The 17,587-nt window shown below is 36.8% G+C and overlaps 2 protein-coding genes and 2 long non-coding RNA genes across 14 annotated transcripts in view; 2 read left to right on the forward strand and 2 right to left on the reverse strand.

The window, feature by feature from the left end:
- Nucleotides 1-1,356: 1,356 nt before the first annotated feature.
- LOC115250441 (uncharacterized) lies at nt 1,357-5,270 on the reverse strand. 3 transcript variants are annotated; one of them, XR_003888992.1, is made up of 4 exons: nt 5,133-5,270; nt 2,952-3,706; nt 2,603-2,740; nt 1,357-2,134 (listed from the first exon to the last, which is right to left on the reverse strand). It is a non-coding gene; the product is annotated as an uncharacterized lncRNA (long non-coding RNA). The 3 variants fall into 3 exon arrangements; XR_003888998.1 differs by lacking the exon at nt 2,952-3,706 and having other exon boundaries at nt 1,367-2,134; nt 5,133-5,265; XR_003888991.1 differs by lacking the exon at nt 5,133-5,270 and having other exon boundaries at nt 1,367-2,134; nt 2,952-3,904.
- On the forward strand, nt 2,138-6,575 carry hhex (hematopoietically expressed homeobox). The gene is made up of 4 exons (XM_003977980.3): nt 2,138-2,746; nt 4,651-4,829; nt 5,035-5,085; nt 5,171-6,575. The coding sequence occupies exons 1-4, from the start codon at nt 2,377-2,379 to the stop codon at nt 5,417-5,419; spliced, it is 849 nt and encodes a 282-aa protein (XP_003978029.1). The 5' UTR covers nt 2,138-2,376; the 3' UTR covers nt 5,420-6,575.
- A 3,597-nt stretch (nt 6,576-10,172) lies between these two features.
- Nucleotides 10,173-17,548, reverse strand: LOC115250448 (uncharacterized). 2 transcript variants are annotated; one of them, XR_003889001.1, is made up of 3 exons: nt 17,441-17,548; nt 16,932-17,001; nt 10,173-12,446 (listed from the first exon to the last, which is right to left on the reverse strand). It is a non-coding gene; the product is annotated as an uncharacterized lncRNA (long non-coding RNA). The 2 variants fall into 2 exon arrangements; XR_003889000.1 differs by lacking the exons at nt 16,932-17,001; nt 17,441-17,548 and adding exons at nt 15,647-15,739; nt 16,026-16,466.
- exoc6 (exocyst complex component 6) overlaps nt 16,532-17,587 on the forward strand; it is a 56,588-nt gene continuing 55,532 nt past the window's right edge. Inside the window, exon 1 of one of the 8 annotated variants that reach the window (XR_003888943.1) lies at nt 16,532-16,752. Coding sequence is in view for 6 of the 8 variants with exons in the window: in XM_029838767.1 (XP_029694627.1) it covers nt 16,571-16,752 (182 nt within the window). In the remaining 2 variants the exon portion in view is untranslated. The remainder of the gene's footprint in view (nt 16,753-17,587) is intronic. The other 7 variants (XM_029838767.1, XR_003888948.1, XM_029838763.1 and 4 more) reach the window with 7 other exon arrangements.

Genomic DNA, 17,587 nt, shown 5'->3' on the forward strand with positions numbered 1-17,587 from the left:
GTTTCAGGCTGATGAGCATGGGTTGACTGGCCTGTGAGTTTCTTTTCAAAAAATGTAACCCCTCTCAGCTTAACTATTCTGTTATAGAGAAGGAGACCCTCACACTGGTGTGGGCTTTGCTGCATTTTGAAGTGTATATTGATTATAGTGGCCCTTTGGTTATCTATACAGACCATAACCCGTTCACATTCCTTCATTCGTTGTACTACCTGAACCGCAGGCTCATGCATTGGATTTTGTTTTTGCAATCTTTTTGTCTAGAGATCCGTCACATTAATGGTCCAGACAATCTCATTGCAGACGCCTTGTCAAGAGCACCTTGCTCCCGAGTTCCTCAGTGTGCTTTTATTTACCTCTAAATTCTCCGCACTTTGTTCGCCCATCCTTAAAAGTTGCTTCTCCAGGCACTGGAGTTGCTGGGTTGTAGGGCCAATGCTATGACTCCATTGTCTGAATGGAGTCATAGCATTGAAATCACCCCAAATTTTGCAGGGCATGAATGTGTCACAAATTAATTGTCTGATGTCCATGGGCTTCAGCAGATTATCAAACAGAAGTTTCAAGATTCTGGCAGAGATCCAGAAAGAGCGTAATGTGTCAGAAGTCACAAAAAACTTCCACCACATTCAGACACATCCGGGAGACGGACTACAACTGTTGGGTTCCTCGGGTCAAGCCACTTCTGAGCCTGAGCCAACGTAGGAAGCGTCTCAACTTGTCATCTAAATGACAAGAAGGACTGGAATGTTGGCCAGTGGTCCGAGGTCCTCGTTTCCAAGGTCCTTTTTTCCTCATTCGGGAATCAAGGTCCAAGGGTTTGGAGGAAGATGGATGAGGAACAGAACCCAAGCTGCTTTAAAGTCAAGTATGAAATATCCACAGTCAGTTATGATTTGGGGGACAATGTCCAGTGCAGCTGTTGGTAACCTCTGCTTTCTTAAATCCAAGGTCACCGCAACAGTCTACCAGAATGTTTTAGAGGACTTCATGATTGCTTCTTCTGAGGGTCTGTATGTTTCATCTTTCAACAGGACCTGGCCCATGCCAAGTATTGCACATTGACATATCATTTAAAAAGTACAATATTTTGATTGATTTGATATGATCCTAACTTCTTTCTTTCTTCTGTGAAAACTTTTTGAATTTATGTTTTCATGGGTTTTTTTTTAGCTGGAAGCCCAACATATGTAAAAAATAAACAAATAAATACTTGAAATCATTTAAATTATGGGCCCTGAATCTATAATCTATTAAAGTTTAACTTTTTAAAAGGAATTATGGAAATGAATAAATGTTTTCATGATAGTCTAATTTTTTTGGAAAGGGTCTGTATACTAGGGACAGAACCAGGACCCAGATGCAGCACACAAACAATGGAGGAGCTCTTAGCAAGATATCTCATTTTATTAAGAAGCAGTTTCAGTTCAAACAATACAGTATCCAACTAATCTAGCAAGTAAATCCACAGGTCCACAATCCTCTGTGATGAATCTATCCAAGGATGTGAAAAATTCAGGCGAACAGTAACAGGCAGGGAGCAGGCAGAGGCTTGGTCAGGCAGAAGAAAGAACAGTTTACTAGGACAGCCGTTTGTCATCAATGAACAAATCAAATATTAGTTGTTTGGTTATTTCTTTTCTCTCTCCAAGGCTTTGCATATCTATATTTGCTGTCTTACTTATCTAAATTACAGCAGTTAGAAAGTGTACTGCTTGCTGTGCGATGAAACATCTAAAAAAATTAAATAAATAAAAATCAAAACCCCCACAAATTCATGATAGATAGATAGATAGATAGATAGATAGATAGATAGATAGATAGATAGATAGATAGATAGATAGATAGATAGATAGATAGATAGATAGATAGATAGATAGATAGATAGAGTATTGGTTGTTGATAAATTCTTCTTTCTAGTCATAGATCAACTCGTATGTAATGAGTTCTTAAACAACACGATCGTGACGGATTTCGATTCATGTGCCGTTTCTCCCGACATATTCCGCTGAGGTTTGACTAAGTGAATCTTTATTGAATGGTTCTCTCCTACTGGCGATTAAAGCTGTGAATAGCCAATCACAAGCGGGCCACCTGCAGGAAGTTGGACGTCGAATTATCTCCTCCCTCCCACTGCCTGCAGACAGATAACAGATTCAACAGTTAGATCAACAGTTCGCCACGGCAAACTGATGGATGTTAACGGTCTTAAAAGGCTTTGCCATTGATGCGTTTCGGGAATTTTGAGCATATAGGTTACGAACAATACTTAAAACAGCATTTTTACATTATCTTGATAAAGAGGAAGGGTGGGGACACAAAGCAGGGGCGCAACCTTCCGTTAACTTAGTTCTCTTATACATTCAGAGCAGAGGCACAATGAGCGTCCCACTTTACGCACCTACTCCAATCCAGCCGGCTCATCCGACACCCTTCTACATAGAAAACATTCTCGGAAGGACATCAGCCGCCACCTCTTCTACCTTTTCATGTTCTTCCACCGTCTGCTCCACTCCGATCATCCCCACGCCGACTATTCCATCGCCAGCTTTTTCATTCACGAGTCTTATTTCCCCTTACCGGACAACGATTTATGAGCCCTCACCGATTCACCACGCTGCCGCTGCACTCACGGCGGCAACGTACGCCTCTGCCGGGACTTTGACCGGATCCATCTACCCGTTCCAGCACCAGCACCACCGCTCCATGGGGGAGTACGCGCAGACGTTGCTAAGGCACGGCCCTATTGGTAAGTTACGATACAGAATAAAACACATCATTATCACTTTAATGGATAAATTTTTGATGAGGTATATATTATTTTAAACTAAATTAAATGTAACATTTTCTATTGTCGACACGGTTAATTTAGTGACAGTGAATGTTTGCACAGCTGTCACGCTTGATCATCCATGCATTATGAAGTAGTCACAAGTAAAATTAAGTTAGTTTACCTTCTTTACCCTCTTGCACATGCAGTCATTTTCCAGACGCAATTCAACAGCAGTTTTATGATTAAGTATGTTATCAGTGGGTGATGGTGGCGAGGGGGGGAGGTCAACCTTGACTGCTTTTCCTTACTCCCATTGTTCGAAAATATCAGAGTAACCACAATGACTTAACATAACTTAACTGAGTTCAGAATGAGTTAATACTTAGTTGTTTGTGTCCGTGAGCACCAGTTGTCCCTCCTAATGTTTCCACATTTCTCTACAACGTGGACTCATTTATGTCTTCTCCCTTCGAAATAATTGAAAGTTTGACCTTTCAACCTGGCACGTGATGAGGTGGTACAGCGTTTTTTGTGAATACTTTATTTCAAGTTTTAGGTGTAAACCAAACGTTTACTCAACTCTGGCATGATATGATGTAAAGGGCCTTTAGAGTTCAGTTTGTTTCACACATTGTCCTCCACTGTGGTGTGACGGACCGTCTGTTTGCATGCTGAGGCATTTTCCCATTTGCCCTTTTCCCGTTTATAAAGGAAGCGGTGGGTCCGTCGATAGAAGTAAATCTGGTTTCAGAAGCTGTTTAATATTTTCCTGGCTTACTCCAAACAGCCGTTTCCGCGGGAGCTTGCTGCACGATGCTGATTATTTTATCGACATCCTCAATACAGACATATTCAGGAAACACTCGGCCGCTGATAGCCCGGGATCCGTTGTTCACATATTGTTGCACTTCCTCTGCCTGGCCAACGAGGATGTGACTTTATGAGTGTTAGAAATGAAGAATGAGAAGGACAAACGTTATTTCATAGATTTTTTGAGACACATAAGGTAAAAAATCTGAAACAGAACCTGGCGAATTGATTCCTTAAGTAATCACACTAACAGGTTTGTGAATTACGTTTAATCAAATGAAATAATCAGTAACATAGAGAACACTAATTGGTTAAAGATATTTGTAATTGTAATTCTGTTGTGACTCGTCCGTTTTAAAACATGTTAAAACGTGTTGTGTTATGAGTTCAAGCTTTGGCAGGCTTCAGCTAGAAATCATTGCAGTGTCATTAAATTTGTTTATTCTAATTTTATCAGTTAATCTTAAATTATAAAAAAGCCCGTTTAATGCTTTTTATCTGAGGTTTATCATACTTTTAGATGCAATTATCCTTCAGTTACCTTTTAACAACAGATTGTGTATTTTATTCGAACTCAGATGTTACATTTCTAGATTTAAAAGAAAAAATAGATCAAATAAATGTTGACGAAAACTACCCTTTTCATTTTTTCCCACTTTTTTTTTAAAGTATGTAACTTTACTTTAATATTATCAAGCAAAACATTTAGGAATTAGATAATTGAAAAAAGTGTCGCTTTGAAAAAAAAACGATGTTATTTCAAACGGAAAATGTGTGTGCGCGCGCGCACGGGTGACAACAGCGGACGTGAATTGGAACTGTTGGATGTCATTGCCCATAATCAGACCGCAGAGCAGGAAGCACATGAAGCGGATATTTGGCCACAGTCTTTACTGTCACGACCTTCCTCAACAGACAAACATAAAATCAAGGAACTCAGACAGAAAAGAAATCTGAACTTTATCATCATGTAATTTTATGAGCATATCTATTGTATTATTGTATGTTGTATTATTTTGTCATGTGTAAACGTGAAATAGATTTAGGGTTCGTTTGTTCTTGCTCTGTAGGGAAGCCGCTGCTGTGGTCCCCATACATCCAGCGACCACTACACAAACGAAAGGGTGGTCAAGTCCGCTTCTCCAATGATCAGACCATTGAGTTGGAGAAGATGTTCGAGACCCAAAAATACCTGTCACCTCCGGAGAGGAAGCGTCTGGCTAAGGTGCTTCAGCTGAGTGAGAGACAGGTGAGGCACAAGATCACATACTATTATATCCATTCATCTATATTTATATATCTAATATATACCATTTAAGCGTTGCCCTGCTTCTTTATCAAATAATACTACTAATAATAAATATAGCTGAAAACACAAACGAAGATAATTTATTCGATAGCGTCTCAATGTATTATTTGTTTTGCTTTGATTTGGGTCCCCCCCCTCACTTTAGGTAAAAACATGGTTCCAAAACCGTCGAGCCAAATGGCGTAGACTAAAACAGGTGAGCTTGATTTAGTTTCAGGTAGAAATAAATTGTTTCAAACTTACCATCGAACTCATGATCATGACTTTATCACACATCTCAGGAAAATCCTCAGAGTGGTCAACGAGAAGTGGACGACGAAAGCACCAAGAGAAATAATAAATCCGGTGATATGAGGGAGATCTCTGGGATTCAGACTGTGGAGTACAAGCGCACCGTGCGGAACCTCGAGCTGGAACCGTCGAGCGGTTGCGCTGTCAGCTCCGCAGCCTCGCACCAAGTGAACGCTACTTTGGACTCTGATGGGCTAGACGACACAGATCTTGACTTGGACATAGCGAACGACACATAGTTTTGGCAAGATGATGGAGGTTTTTTTTTTTGAGAATTTTCAGTACCGATCTGAAAGACTGAAACCCGCTTCGTGTGGGAACAGAAATAACATCTGATTATTATGTTATTATCGTGTCTATATATAGACGATAATAACCAACACTAGTCGGCTCATGACATGTATTATTAATAGTAGTATTATAACTATTATTGTTAATAATATTGTTCATCATAATTCAGATTGATAAAAATGAAATGTATATACTGTAATCGTGTAGTTTAAAATGAAAGAAACACATGAATACCATTTATTTGTAAAACAGCAGTAGAACATGTATCACAAAACTCTGTAGAGATTTTGCAATTTTGATAAATTTTTCCTTCAATTTTTTTTTTTTTTTTTGGGGGGGGGGGGGGGGGGGTGTCTCAAGAAGAAGCTCAATGGCCAAATAAAATGAAACCATCTTTACATTGCATCATCTTATTGACTTTAGTCAATAAGAAAGTTTACTTTTTACAATGACAACTAAAGAAAAAAGTAAACTATATACAAAGACAGCTTGTTTTTCTATGCCCAAAACTATCCTCATGTAGGATATAATTTTGCTGTTGTTCATATACTAAGATTATGTGGTAATCCCAATTTAAACCTGCCTTTCCATGTTCAATAGACCACAGCTGACACCACAAGGACAGTCTTGGGCTGTGACCACACTCATGGGGTCACAGCAACAAGGCTGATTGTAAATTTTTAAAAAACTGTGCCGCACATTTTGCTGTATAATAAAAGTGTGCATTTAACAAAAAGTGTGACACAGTTTTCTTAGTTTAAGTGACCAATATTTTGTATACAGATACAAGGAAACTTAGTGGTAGTGGTGAATTATTTGCTGAATTTGCACGATTAAACCACTAAAGAAACAAAAATCTGATTTCTGTTACACCAATCCAGTTCAAGCATTCTGAGTATTTGTATCATATTTACAGCATTAAAATCATGAATAATTGTTGGGTATTTGTTTAAAAATCAGAACTGTTTTGGTTTCAAATGGGGTTTCATGTCCTTAAATTCATAAGCTATTAAATTTCATACACCTTTGGATGATTGTTTTATTGTAATTATTTTGAACATGACATCTTGAAATAATAAACAGACGGTAATTAAAACTCAGTCATATTTGAAGGATTTTGTGATTATGTGGGGGCATTTAACAACAAATGAGACAGATGAAAGATTTGAAGAATAATAGTTATTAATACATCGGTTACACTTGATTAGTAAGCCCAGAACTTATTGGTTTAATAATTAATTAAGAAATTATTCAGTGCATAACTGATAAGTTGTTAAGTTGATAATGATGTCTAACCTGTGCATTGAATGTAGATCACTCATAACAAATATAAGCCTAGGTGAACCTGTTTTCTACAAAAAAAATACATATAAAACTGTCTCTTTCTCAGACTTCAAACTAGTGCTACTTATATAGATAGCATACAGTATAACAGTGGTTTATATGATGCCGATTTAATGTTAAAATTTTATGTTGAAAGAAAGGGTGGCTTTAAAATGCCCATTTTCTAAATTTTCATGAATACATTTTTTATAGTTTTTTTGGAGTTTAAATGTCACTGTTTCACAACATTCAGTTTTCCTAAGGAATCAAACACAGCTACTTACTAGTGAAGACTCTATAATACCAATTGTCTCATAACTAAATTCAACTAAATATATCTTATCAGTTAGCTCTCAAGCAAACAATGTGAATGGGACTTTTTTAGAAAGTAGATTAGGTTAATGATTGAACAGAGCCTCAGAAGAGAAAAGGGAGCATAGAGATAGTTTTGACAGTGACTGATAGTCACGATATGTTCGCAGGACTCTTTTATATTGAATAGCAGAGGAGGTGCTGAAGATTGCTGTTGGCAGAATGTAGGACTGATGTGGAAATTTAAAGCTCATTGGCCTTTAACTTTGAGTGACATTGCAGAGGTTCACTGGCCTCACACATGCAGGTCTATTCTAAAACCAACAGTATGCACATTGATCTCAGCATAAGTATTGTGTAATGGTTCACAAATTGTGCAGGGTAAAGTCAACATTTGGCGGTATAGCACACACAGTTGGTGGATGAAATCTGAAAGAGATAGCTGACTAAATTCAGAGTGCCTCTCCAGTCTCCTCAATCCTTAATACACTATTGTGACAGTGTTTTGTATGTGCTCATTTACTTTATTTTATCTTTCTTTTTTGGTTTAATGAATTTACTAGTGGTGAAAAGAATGTAATCTCAGACCAATGGCTAATCAGCAAGTTTAACGGAATATTATGCCATGCAAATGTAGCTCAGTGTTTCACATAAACGCAAGATCCCCAGTTGTTTCTTTCTTTAAGAATTATCAATAGAACCTAAAACTGAGGACAAGCTGAGGAAAGAGATGCATTGTTGTATTTTAGATCAATAACAAAAACATAGTACTACCAATAATAATATTAATATAATAATCTTAATTATGATAACAAAACAACAACAGACTACAAATCCCTTATAACAACACTAATAATAATAATAATAATAATAATAATAATAACAATAATAATAATAATAATTAGAATCTAATTTCTCAGCTCGCAGGCAATACCTTTCTATTCCTCTTTAGTATCATTAATTTTCAGCTGAGATACTGGGTGTGAGATCAGAGGATTTTTTTTAAAAAAAAAATCTTCCTTAAAAGGATGAAGCAATACATGAACACTATCTCTTAGTTCTCTTTGGTGAGGGGTAGGGGTGGGGTAATGGCTTCCATTTGGCCAAGGTCAACAGTCAACACATTCCTCAGTCGTTCAAATATAAGAACACATTAACTTGGGTTCACCAATAACACACACTATTCAACTCAGCTGATAAATTAATGAAAGAAAACTGGTCACATCAATACTTGTGTTGCTGTGTGGGTTTGTGTGTGTGTTGAGGGGTCATGGGTGTATTTTAGAAATGCAGAAATGTTCTTTTCTAATTAAAGTTGAGGGACTGTCATTTTACATACTACATATTTTTATGTAGTAATGTAGTCATATTTTTATGTAGTAACTTCACTACATAGTAATTTCACTAATCATTTTTTAAAAATAAGATTCAAATTACAAGAATTAGGCAAACTGAAATTAATGGTAAGCATAATGAGATTTCTCTGTGGCAAAGCAGGTAGGATATCAGAGTGGAACTGTAGTACTTCAGTAATTTAAAGATGCTTTCTGGATGTTAAATAAATTTTAAATAATTCACAAAATTCAAACCCACCCTCTACAATTATATTTGTTTGGTTGTGGCTCAGGTGTTAAGGTGATCTCAATTTAAGGTTGGTGGTTTAATCCTTGTCCTCTTCAGTCTTGGTTTCTTGAGCAACAACACCATTAATGCAGATAGAATTTAAAAAATAATTAAAAAAACAAACTGGAGAGCTTTGGCCAAATTGTAAAGGATGTATACTTGAGACCATTCTGAGGCACACTCACATGACCTAGTTAGTGTTACACACAGAAAGCACTTAGTTGTGTCTACAGCACAGAGCAGTTAGGAATGAAATTGGCCGTGCACTGATTTAAGGGGGCAAACAGTGTCTGATGTGCTCTGCACATCAGGAACTGTTGATTATTTGAAAATGATAAATTTCTGTACACAAAGTCAACTAAAAGGTGAGTGGGACACCACAATTAATGCTAATATGACTTTACCATAAGGATCAGTAGAATGTGTAATCAAAATAGTTTGCATTTGATGCCGCCTTAGGTAGCCTATATTTATGTGTTACCACAAAATATGGGTGTTGGTTCCAATATTATAATAACAATGGGAGTACAGACATTTTCACTGCATGAGCTACCACATTCTACTATATTAGTCAATATAATTGATTTCCCCCCCCCCCCCCCCCTGTCCTGTTCAGCAGTGAGGCAGGCAGAATTGGCATCTGAATGCCTCTTTGTGTCAGAGAATTGAGGTTTTTTTGGCCAGGATGGGCCCGATGATCTTGTACCATGATAAATGTTAAGAATTTATTTTATAAATGTGTTGGACCTGACTCCTGGAATAATAATTAACAATAAATAATAACCGCAAGGCAGACAAATAATTTCCAGACAAGCCCGAGAAAACAAGCAACCACAATAAACTAAACTTGTCTTCTAGCCACCCATTGAACCTTTCAATATAATTAATAATATTTTATCATATCTTTGACAAATTATAGCTCTGCTACTTGGAAACAGTTATTTGTGATGTGCAAAAAAACCCCACATTAATATCATTGTGATTGTGTGGTTTACACGTTGGAATGTAAATTTAACCCCCAATTTTTTGTTTTGTCAATTTTGAAAAAAAAAGAAAAAAAAAGAAACATTTTGTGTGTGTGTGTTTGTGTGTGTCTAGGGGTAGGGCAGAGTAAAAAGGGTATTGGGGCCAGGAGCACACAAGGTAGCATTTCATTCCTGTGGCAGCTAAGGAGAGATCACTCACTAATTCACAGGTGTAGTCAAGTGTGCTATTTGTTTTGCAATTAGAACATATCCAAATGGAATATAGGGAGGTTTTAAAAGTATTCACATGGTCGTTAAAAAAGCACTGGATTTTCCATTTCTTCATTCCAGTAAGCCCATCTAAGCAATTATCTACTCAAACAAGCTGTCCTGCAAAGCACACATGGGTTATAAATAGACATGGCATTAGAAAAAGGCAATTAAAAAAACAAAACAAACTAAAATATTCATACTGGATCTTTTATTCCAACCTTTGTAAATTAAAATTGGATTCCTATTAAATCCTGTTGCATTGGAGTCAAGATAAATATTAAAACACCTCAAATTTTTTACAAACAGTACATACAAACAAATGGAGCTTAGTTGGACTTCAAACAACTTCAAACCAGATTAAATTCAGTGTTTCACATCAAAACGTCTACTGGTCTGCCATGTCAAAATTTGTATCAGCATATGATAATACCGGTAGCTAGTGATTTTTATTATTCCACCTTTTCTTCGCTTCTTTGTTGTGGATTAGGTTTGTGTGGAATTTCTTGGAAAATCTCCAAAATTGTTCATGATAAACATTAAGACTAACACCAGAGAACATTTGTTTGGCAGATTTTAATTGCTACATCCTTATTTGTTAAAGAGTACCCTAACAAATGTGTAGTGACAAGGACCAGAACCATCAGGTAAGAAACTAGGCACCTATCAACAACCTTGAGATCACTCCATTCTCACAGTTGAACTCCATAGATACAGAGATGAACAGATCAATACTGTATGAAATTATCCAAAGCCTACACATCCAGGGTGAAGTAAAAGGTTTTTGTAATGTCCAAGAAAAATACTGTCAGAAAAGATAACACATTTTGTTAAGGTTTGTATTATCAAATCAAGATACATTAAATTTATTTAGAACCCCCAAATAACCAACATTGTCTTTGAAGGCTTTACAATTTGCACAGTTGTCACAACATAAGTCCTTAGACCCATGACTGGATCAGGAAAAACTAAAAAAAAAACTTTTTTAACTTAAAAAGTTAAAAAGAAGAAACCTCAGAGAAAGCCACAGATGAGGGAGTGCTCTGCCTGGGATGAACAAAAATGCAATAGATGCCACAAATAGAGAAATCGTCAACATCAGCACTACACTTTTGTTCATTATAAATGGAGATATAATGAGTTAATGTATGTTTTAATATAATGCTGGTGATACAAGAGAAGTCCATGGGCATATGCATTTTCATATGGAGATCTCAACCACTTGAACTTCGTCACTTGAACTTGATGAACCATATTGTTGTAGGGGCATGAATAACCATGCCTAGATAAAACAAGATAGGCTTTGGCAGTAATATGCACTCTATGTGAAATAAATAAGGATAGGGGAAATGGAGAAAGAGGGAGAGATCCTTAGTAGGAGCCCTTCAGCAATGTAACTATAAAGCAGGATAATAGGGCACTCAATTTCCCACCTTCATTTCTGCATAATGTTGCAGCAGAAAGTGTCTAACAATTGTAATGTTGAGCAGGTGATAGAAGGCAGAAGTTGAAATGTGCTCAATATGAGTGTCAAAAAACATATCCTGATCGAATAAAACAAGATTCCATATATTGACGCTGGGGGCAAGCCAAGCTAGCCAGCCAGCCAGACAGACAGGAGTCAAAATAATGGCTCCTGAGGTACCCTACAGGATAAATCATATGTGTGTGTTTCACTTCCTTTTTCTAAATGAGTAGGCAGTTTCACAACAATAACAGACTGTGTGCACATACTTCATATGATCAGATTCACAGAGAGACAAATAACCAACTTATGACTTTGATACTGTACTGACAAACTATCAAAAACACCTGATCACTGATCGGAAATAAAGGTGTTTGACTGCAGTCTTTCTACCATGAACTCATATTTTTACTTCTTACTGAACAAGGAAATATTTAAAAAAAACTTGCTTAGAAACATGTTATTCAAATTGCACACATTATACACTATCTAGCATAAACAATATAGATTTTGAACCATTGAAGAGAAGTTGCTTGAAAATCAACTGATACTCAACTCCATACTCCATAAAACATACATCACACTATTTCTGCTAGACAACATTCAAGAAAGTAGAATAAAAAAACAGATGCTCGTTTGTCTGGGAAAGAGCCAAAAAAACAATTGGAGATGGGTGGATGATGATGCACATTCTTCCTGGTCCTTGACCCACTTGAAGGATCACTCTACAGCTTGTAAGATGTGCGTCAGTGTGTGGTGAGCAATAAAAATCCAGTCTCTCTCTCTCTCTCTCTCTCTCTCTCTGTCTCTGTCTCTCTCTCTCACACACTCACACACACACACACACACACACACACACACACACACACACACACACACACAAACTTCAGTGCATTCACATTCTCTTTATCTTTATTCTTGTTTGTGGAAAATGTAGGTAGATAGACAAAATTCCAGTGGCCACTTGAGGAGTGCTCTCAGATTTTTGTCCCACTGACAACAACTCTCCATGGAGACCTGAAATGACAGATCAACCAAAATAAGATGGATTTACTTTGGTATTAAAAGGATTATCTTTATCCATCTCTCTTGGTCATCAACTGGTGCCAAATTCTTCATGACTTATTTTTTCTACAAAAGCAAACACAATTATTCCTTTTAGGGTTGCAAGAATGCATGATGTCTGATTCAGTTTATAGAGCATAAGTTATTATTTACTGATTGCATTTAGATATGTAAAAGCAGATCAGCTACACAAATACAATTGAATAGACGATAAAAGGAAACAGTAAACACTAAAATTATACTGCTAATAATCATCACCATCATCAACAACCATTAATACACATTGTTGAAGAGTTCAAAATCACAGCTGGCTCTTTTAGAATAAGTAGCAGTTAATGGAAGGATGATTTAAAGGAATCATCCCCAACTCAAAAAACAAAAAAAACCTTGCTGTTCTTGCTGTTCCCTCCACCTGAATGCTACGTAGGCAGAATCATCAGTTTCAGCTAAAAGCAACCATGAAGCTGTGAGTCGTTTTGATGCATACCTCTAATTAATTAGACAATCAATCCTGCTTTAAAAAAAAAAGGTTCTAAAGTAGTCCTGTTCTTTTTCTATTACTATACTATATATTGTGGGATGAAACTAGTTAACTTGGTTTGCCTATGTGAATGTTTAAAATAGACTTACAACATGTTTCACTTTCCTCTTTGGGCTTGTCTGAAACATCTGGACAACTTTCCTGTCTTAACTTTTAAATGTCTCTGTTCCAGGATGTTCTTCACTGCTATTTGTTTAGAGCGTAACTTACAATGGAGGTCAACAGATGTACAGCAGCCTATAATGCAGGAAGCTAACAGAATGTGCAAAGGAAGAGCAGATGGAGAGAAGAATAGGCATAGTGACAGGTCACAGTACACCCATGGTGCTGTGATCCACATATCCTCTTTCTAACAGGACACCGGCACATATCATCAAAGTAAGCATTTTGCAATTATCCAAGTACTAAAAGCTGTTTTGAAAACAGTATTTTTAAATTTATAAAAAGGCCAATGTATGTTACACTTATTTCTTGCTTTTTGCTTGGCCAATTCAAAATCTGGAAACCTGAACTGAGTGGTCTTTAAATGACCTTTTTGCTTATTCACCTTTGAATGCTTTGTCTTGACAAAATAAGGGATTCCTGACTCTGTTGTGATTTATATGGTTGTTAAGTTTTTGTGTGTGTTTTTCACATGCAAAAAAGAGAATGATAAACCAATATTGAATTTTAACATATATATTTTAACATATTACATGCAAGAATACACAATCGTATTGATTATGTACGAGGCAAGATAGAATTGACCTTACATAATTTTTTGGAATGAGACTCAAGGTTCACCAAACCCCTTAAAAGTACATTATTTTTAAGTAAAAAAAAATCCTCCTGTGCTTATCATGGAGCATTAAGCCGTCTGTGCATCTGTTACTGAAACTTTGACACATTTCCTGTGTGTGTATGTGTGTGTGTGTGTGTGAGAGAGAGAGAGACAGAGAGAGAGAGACAGAGAGAGAGAGAGGTGGGGGTAATAAGGAAACTCATAGTCAGTGCTTTTGAAAATACCTTATACTACAGCGGTCACCAACCTTTTTAAAGCTGAGGGCTACCTTAAGATTCCCAAATGGCTTGAGGGCTACCAGCTCAAAACATATGTATAAACAAATCAACAAATCAAAAGCATACAATATTCACACAAAAAACCAATAATCATAACTTTAGGACAAGTACTTGTAAATGAATGTATTTATGTTTCATTTCATAAGCAATACATCCATCCTTCAACATTTCATTCAACAAAAAACAGAACTCAAATTGTTTTTCCCAATACATGAGATTGAGCGGTATAGTCAATGTATTAGCTAGCCAAAACGGGATTAATTGTGCAGCCTTGCCTAAGGGCTCGCCTGGATTCGAACCGATAACCTTCTGCACCAAAGTCTGACCTATCCAGTCGCATATATATATAATGTGAATATACAGTATATGTGTGAAACTTTCAATAGAATTTACATAAGGCGCTGATTTTTTTTTTTTTTGGCGAACCATAAGGGCTATTTTTAGAACAAGTCCAGCGGGCGACTGAGAAGGAGCCAACGGGCAACCGGGTGCTCGCGAGCATAGGGTTGGTGACACCTGTTATACTACAATGTCCACAATCCAGATAAGACAATCATTTTAAAGAAGAAAGTTAAAAAAACAATAGTTATTAATAAGTTATAGATTAGTAGATTTAGAGGCACATTAACCATTAATGACCAGGATATATAAGGTCAAATAAAGTGCTTTGTAATAAATAATTAAGCATCAATATGTATGCATTAATATATAGGTAGTTAATAATGAATATATGTGCCTTCATCCAAGGTATTATTATTGTGATCATAATTCAGGTATTATAACTTCCTCGTGTACAAACAGTAATTAGGAGCTTATAGCTGGTGAACTCATAGGTGATGGCGCTCATCTCATCTTCTTAACTACTTTATCCCTTTCGGGGTCATGGGTAGGGTACATAATGGGTGAAGGCAGGGTCCACCCCTGGATGTGTCACCAGTTCCTTGCAGGGCTCTATGTGAGTGTTTTTGGGTTGGGTACCTCAGCAGTACTCTGAAGGTATTCAGAGTACTGCTGAGTACTTCCATGTTTTGTTTGCCCTGGGGCTCGAACCAGAACCCTCCACTTTGCAGCCTAGTTCCCAACAGACTGAGCCATCACCACCCAACATAAATAAATTTATATTACATATGTATGTGCTTGTTTGAACTTTTATTAATAAGACTGTTATCAATAAAAGGTGTTTGACCTTTGGTTGAATCCCAAAGCTCTGCATAATACATGTCGAAGTGAGAGAGATACTAAACCCTAAAATAGGTCAAAACTATGAGTGTATAATGCACACATTTGTCTTGAATGAACAAACAAATATGTGTTTGAATGTGTGGGACAGATAATTTCTTCAAATGGAAATGTGACATGTCATATACATGCCAATACAAGAAAAATGGTTTGCCAAATTACATTTACATTATTCGATTCAAAATGCATCTTATATGGCAAATCTTTAATATTGGCACTTACCATCTATCAACCGTAAAAACGTAACATTTTAAATCTGTAAATTCTATAGATTAGGCCGGACCTTTTTTAAAATCTGAATTTCTGCTCTTACTTGGAGTTGGGTGTTGTTTTTTTCTCCTTCCACTTGAAGCTCAGAGTTCACATCCTGTGATTCAATGGGCTTTGTGGGTCACATTTCCTAAAACTAGATAAGAATGAGTTTTTGTTTGTGTAAAAATGAGCTGGTTGAACACTTTCGTTGAGTTTCTTTCTGTATTTTACTATAGAGATGATATTACTCACTGCAGTAAACAGGTGACAATTTTCCTTTTTGTATCACCATTTGACTAATACATGACCTGTCTACAAAAGCAGTTAATCAAAAAATCAAACACCTACATAGGCATGGGAAGAACATTCCAACACCATATAGGGCCCAGACCAGAATCAAACACAGTTACCTTCACACCTTTCGAAAGCCTTGATCTCACCTGATTTTAGAGACAGCCTTTCTTGGCTCAAATCACAAGATCCTTGTTTTACTGTTGTTCACTCTGATTCTGCTGATCATAGAAGGGAACAGAGGGAGGGCAAGAACGAGCCAGAAAGACAGAGATTCACATCTACAAATAGTTATTGTTACACTTTGGTAATGAAATACAAATGGCCATTAACAGGGTCTGTGTTATACCCAATCTTATAGTCAAAGTGGAGGAGATAAGAACAAAGAAGAGATGGCCTTTGGAAATGTTTCTGCTATGATGACTGCACATCATCATATTGGTATTTTAAAAACTGAAGAGATAGAATTAGACATTTATTTTATTGATCTGAATAACTGAATATATAATTCAATATGTGGCGATAATAATATTGTGTTTAAAAAACACATATTGAGAGACTGTACTGGCATTGAATGGCATGAGAAAAAATGTCGGAACTCAGGAAAAAATGTATAGTTTCAGTGACGAAACATGCGTTTTAACCTACGTTTAAAAAAATAAAACACAGAACAGATTAGACTATCTGGAAACATATGTCGGCGAACACCACCCCCCATAGGCCGGTAATGGACTCTCGTCACGGCGACTGCAAAGACAGGCAGACATCCACAACAATCATGGCGGAGAATGACACCTTAGAATGTGTAACGGAACACGAGCGAATTTTGCAGGAAATTGAAAGCACTGACACAGCTTGTGTTGGCCCCACTTTACGGTAAGAATATATGACTTGATGGAAAACTCTACTGTTCTCTTTATAGACCGTTCTTTCAAGAGGAAGATACACTATATGCGGCTAGGCTAACATTAGCAGTTAGCCAACGGACCTCTGAAATGAAGCTTGAGCCGAGCTTGCTTGTACGCCAACAGGCCAACAATGACCTCTTTAATTACCTGAGATCAGATATAATCCCTTGGCGTTTGCGCGGATCTTTTCCGGTTCTGTTGGGCGGCTTGTGGGCTGCTAAAATGAAAATATTACTTGTGGGTGTGGCTATGGGACTAAACATCTTTATTGTTAATAGTAGGTGTCGCTTTTGTTTGGTCTAACAGGAATAAGAGAACAAGCACTATTTCGGTAGTTGTCATGCGATGCCTCATTCATCTTTCTTCCTTGGTAATGATTAAGTGTGCATGTTTTTTTGCTATTGTCTTGTAAACCACATTATCATTCTTAGGCCAAAATACAGTAAATGACAAACGTAGGACACGCAAGTATTAATGAACGCATCACTACACAAAACATATCTATATGCACTCAAAAATCCCTTTAAACTACATTTTACTTTACTTAACTACTTTCAGTTATTTCACAGGTTTAGACTTCTTGGAATGTATTCCAAAGCATTTAAACACGCAGAATGTCATGGTTTGGCTCAAGTTATCAATTTTAAAATGCTTACTTTGTATCATCATCCTAGAATGGAAGTACCTGTTGCCACATAACCATCTTATATACACTGCTCAAAAAAAAATAATTAGAGGAACACTTTTTAATCGGAGTATAGCAACCTATCAGTCAAACTTCTGGGATATTGATCTGGTCAGTT

Source organism: Takifugu rubripes, chromosome 1, assembly GCF_901000725.2.
Source record: "Takifugu rubripes chromosome 1, fTakRub1.2, whole genome shotgun sequence".
NCBI lineage: Eukaryota > Metazoa > Chordata > Actinopteri > Tetraodontiformes > Tetraodontidae > Takifugu > Takifugu rubripes.

Bases quoted from the DNA above. Each gene is read 5' to 3' on its own strand.
- hhex (XM_003977980.3), top strand. From the start codon at position 2,377: ATGAGCGTCCCACTTTACGCACCTACTCCAATCCAGCCGGCTCATCCG. The intron at 2,747-4,650 runs GTAAGTTACGAT...CTTGCTCTGTAG, and splicing joins GCTAAGGCACGGCCCTATTG to GGAAGCCGCTGCTGTGGTCC. The intron at 4,830-5,034 runs GTGAGGCACAAG...CCCTCACTTTAG, and splicing joins TTCAGCTGAGTGAGAGACAG to GTAAAAACATGGTTCCAAAA.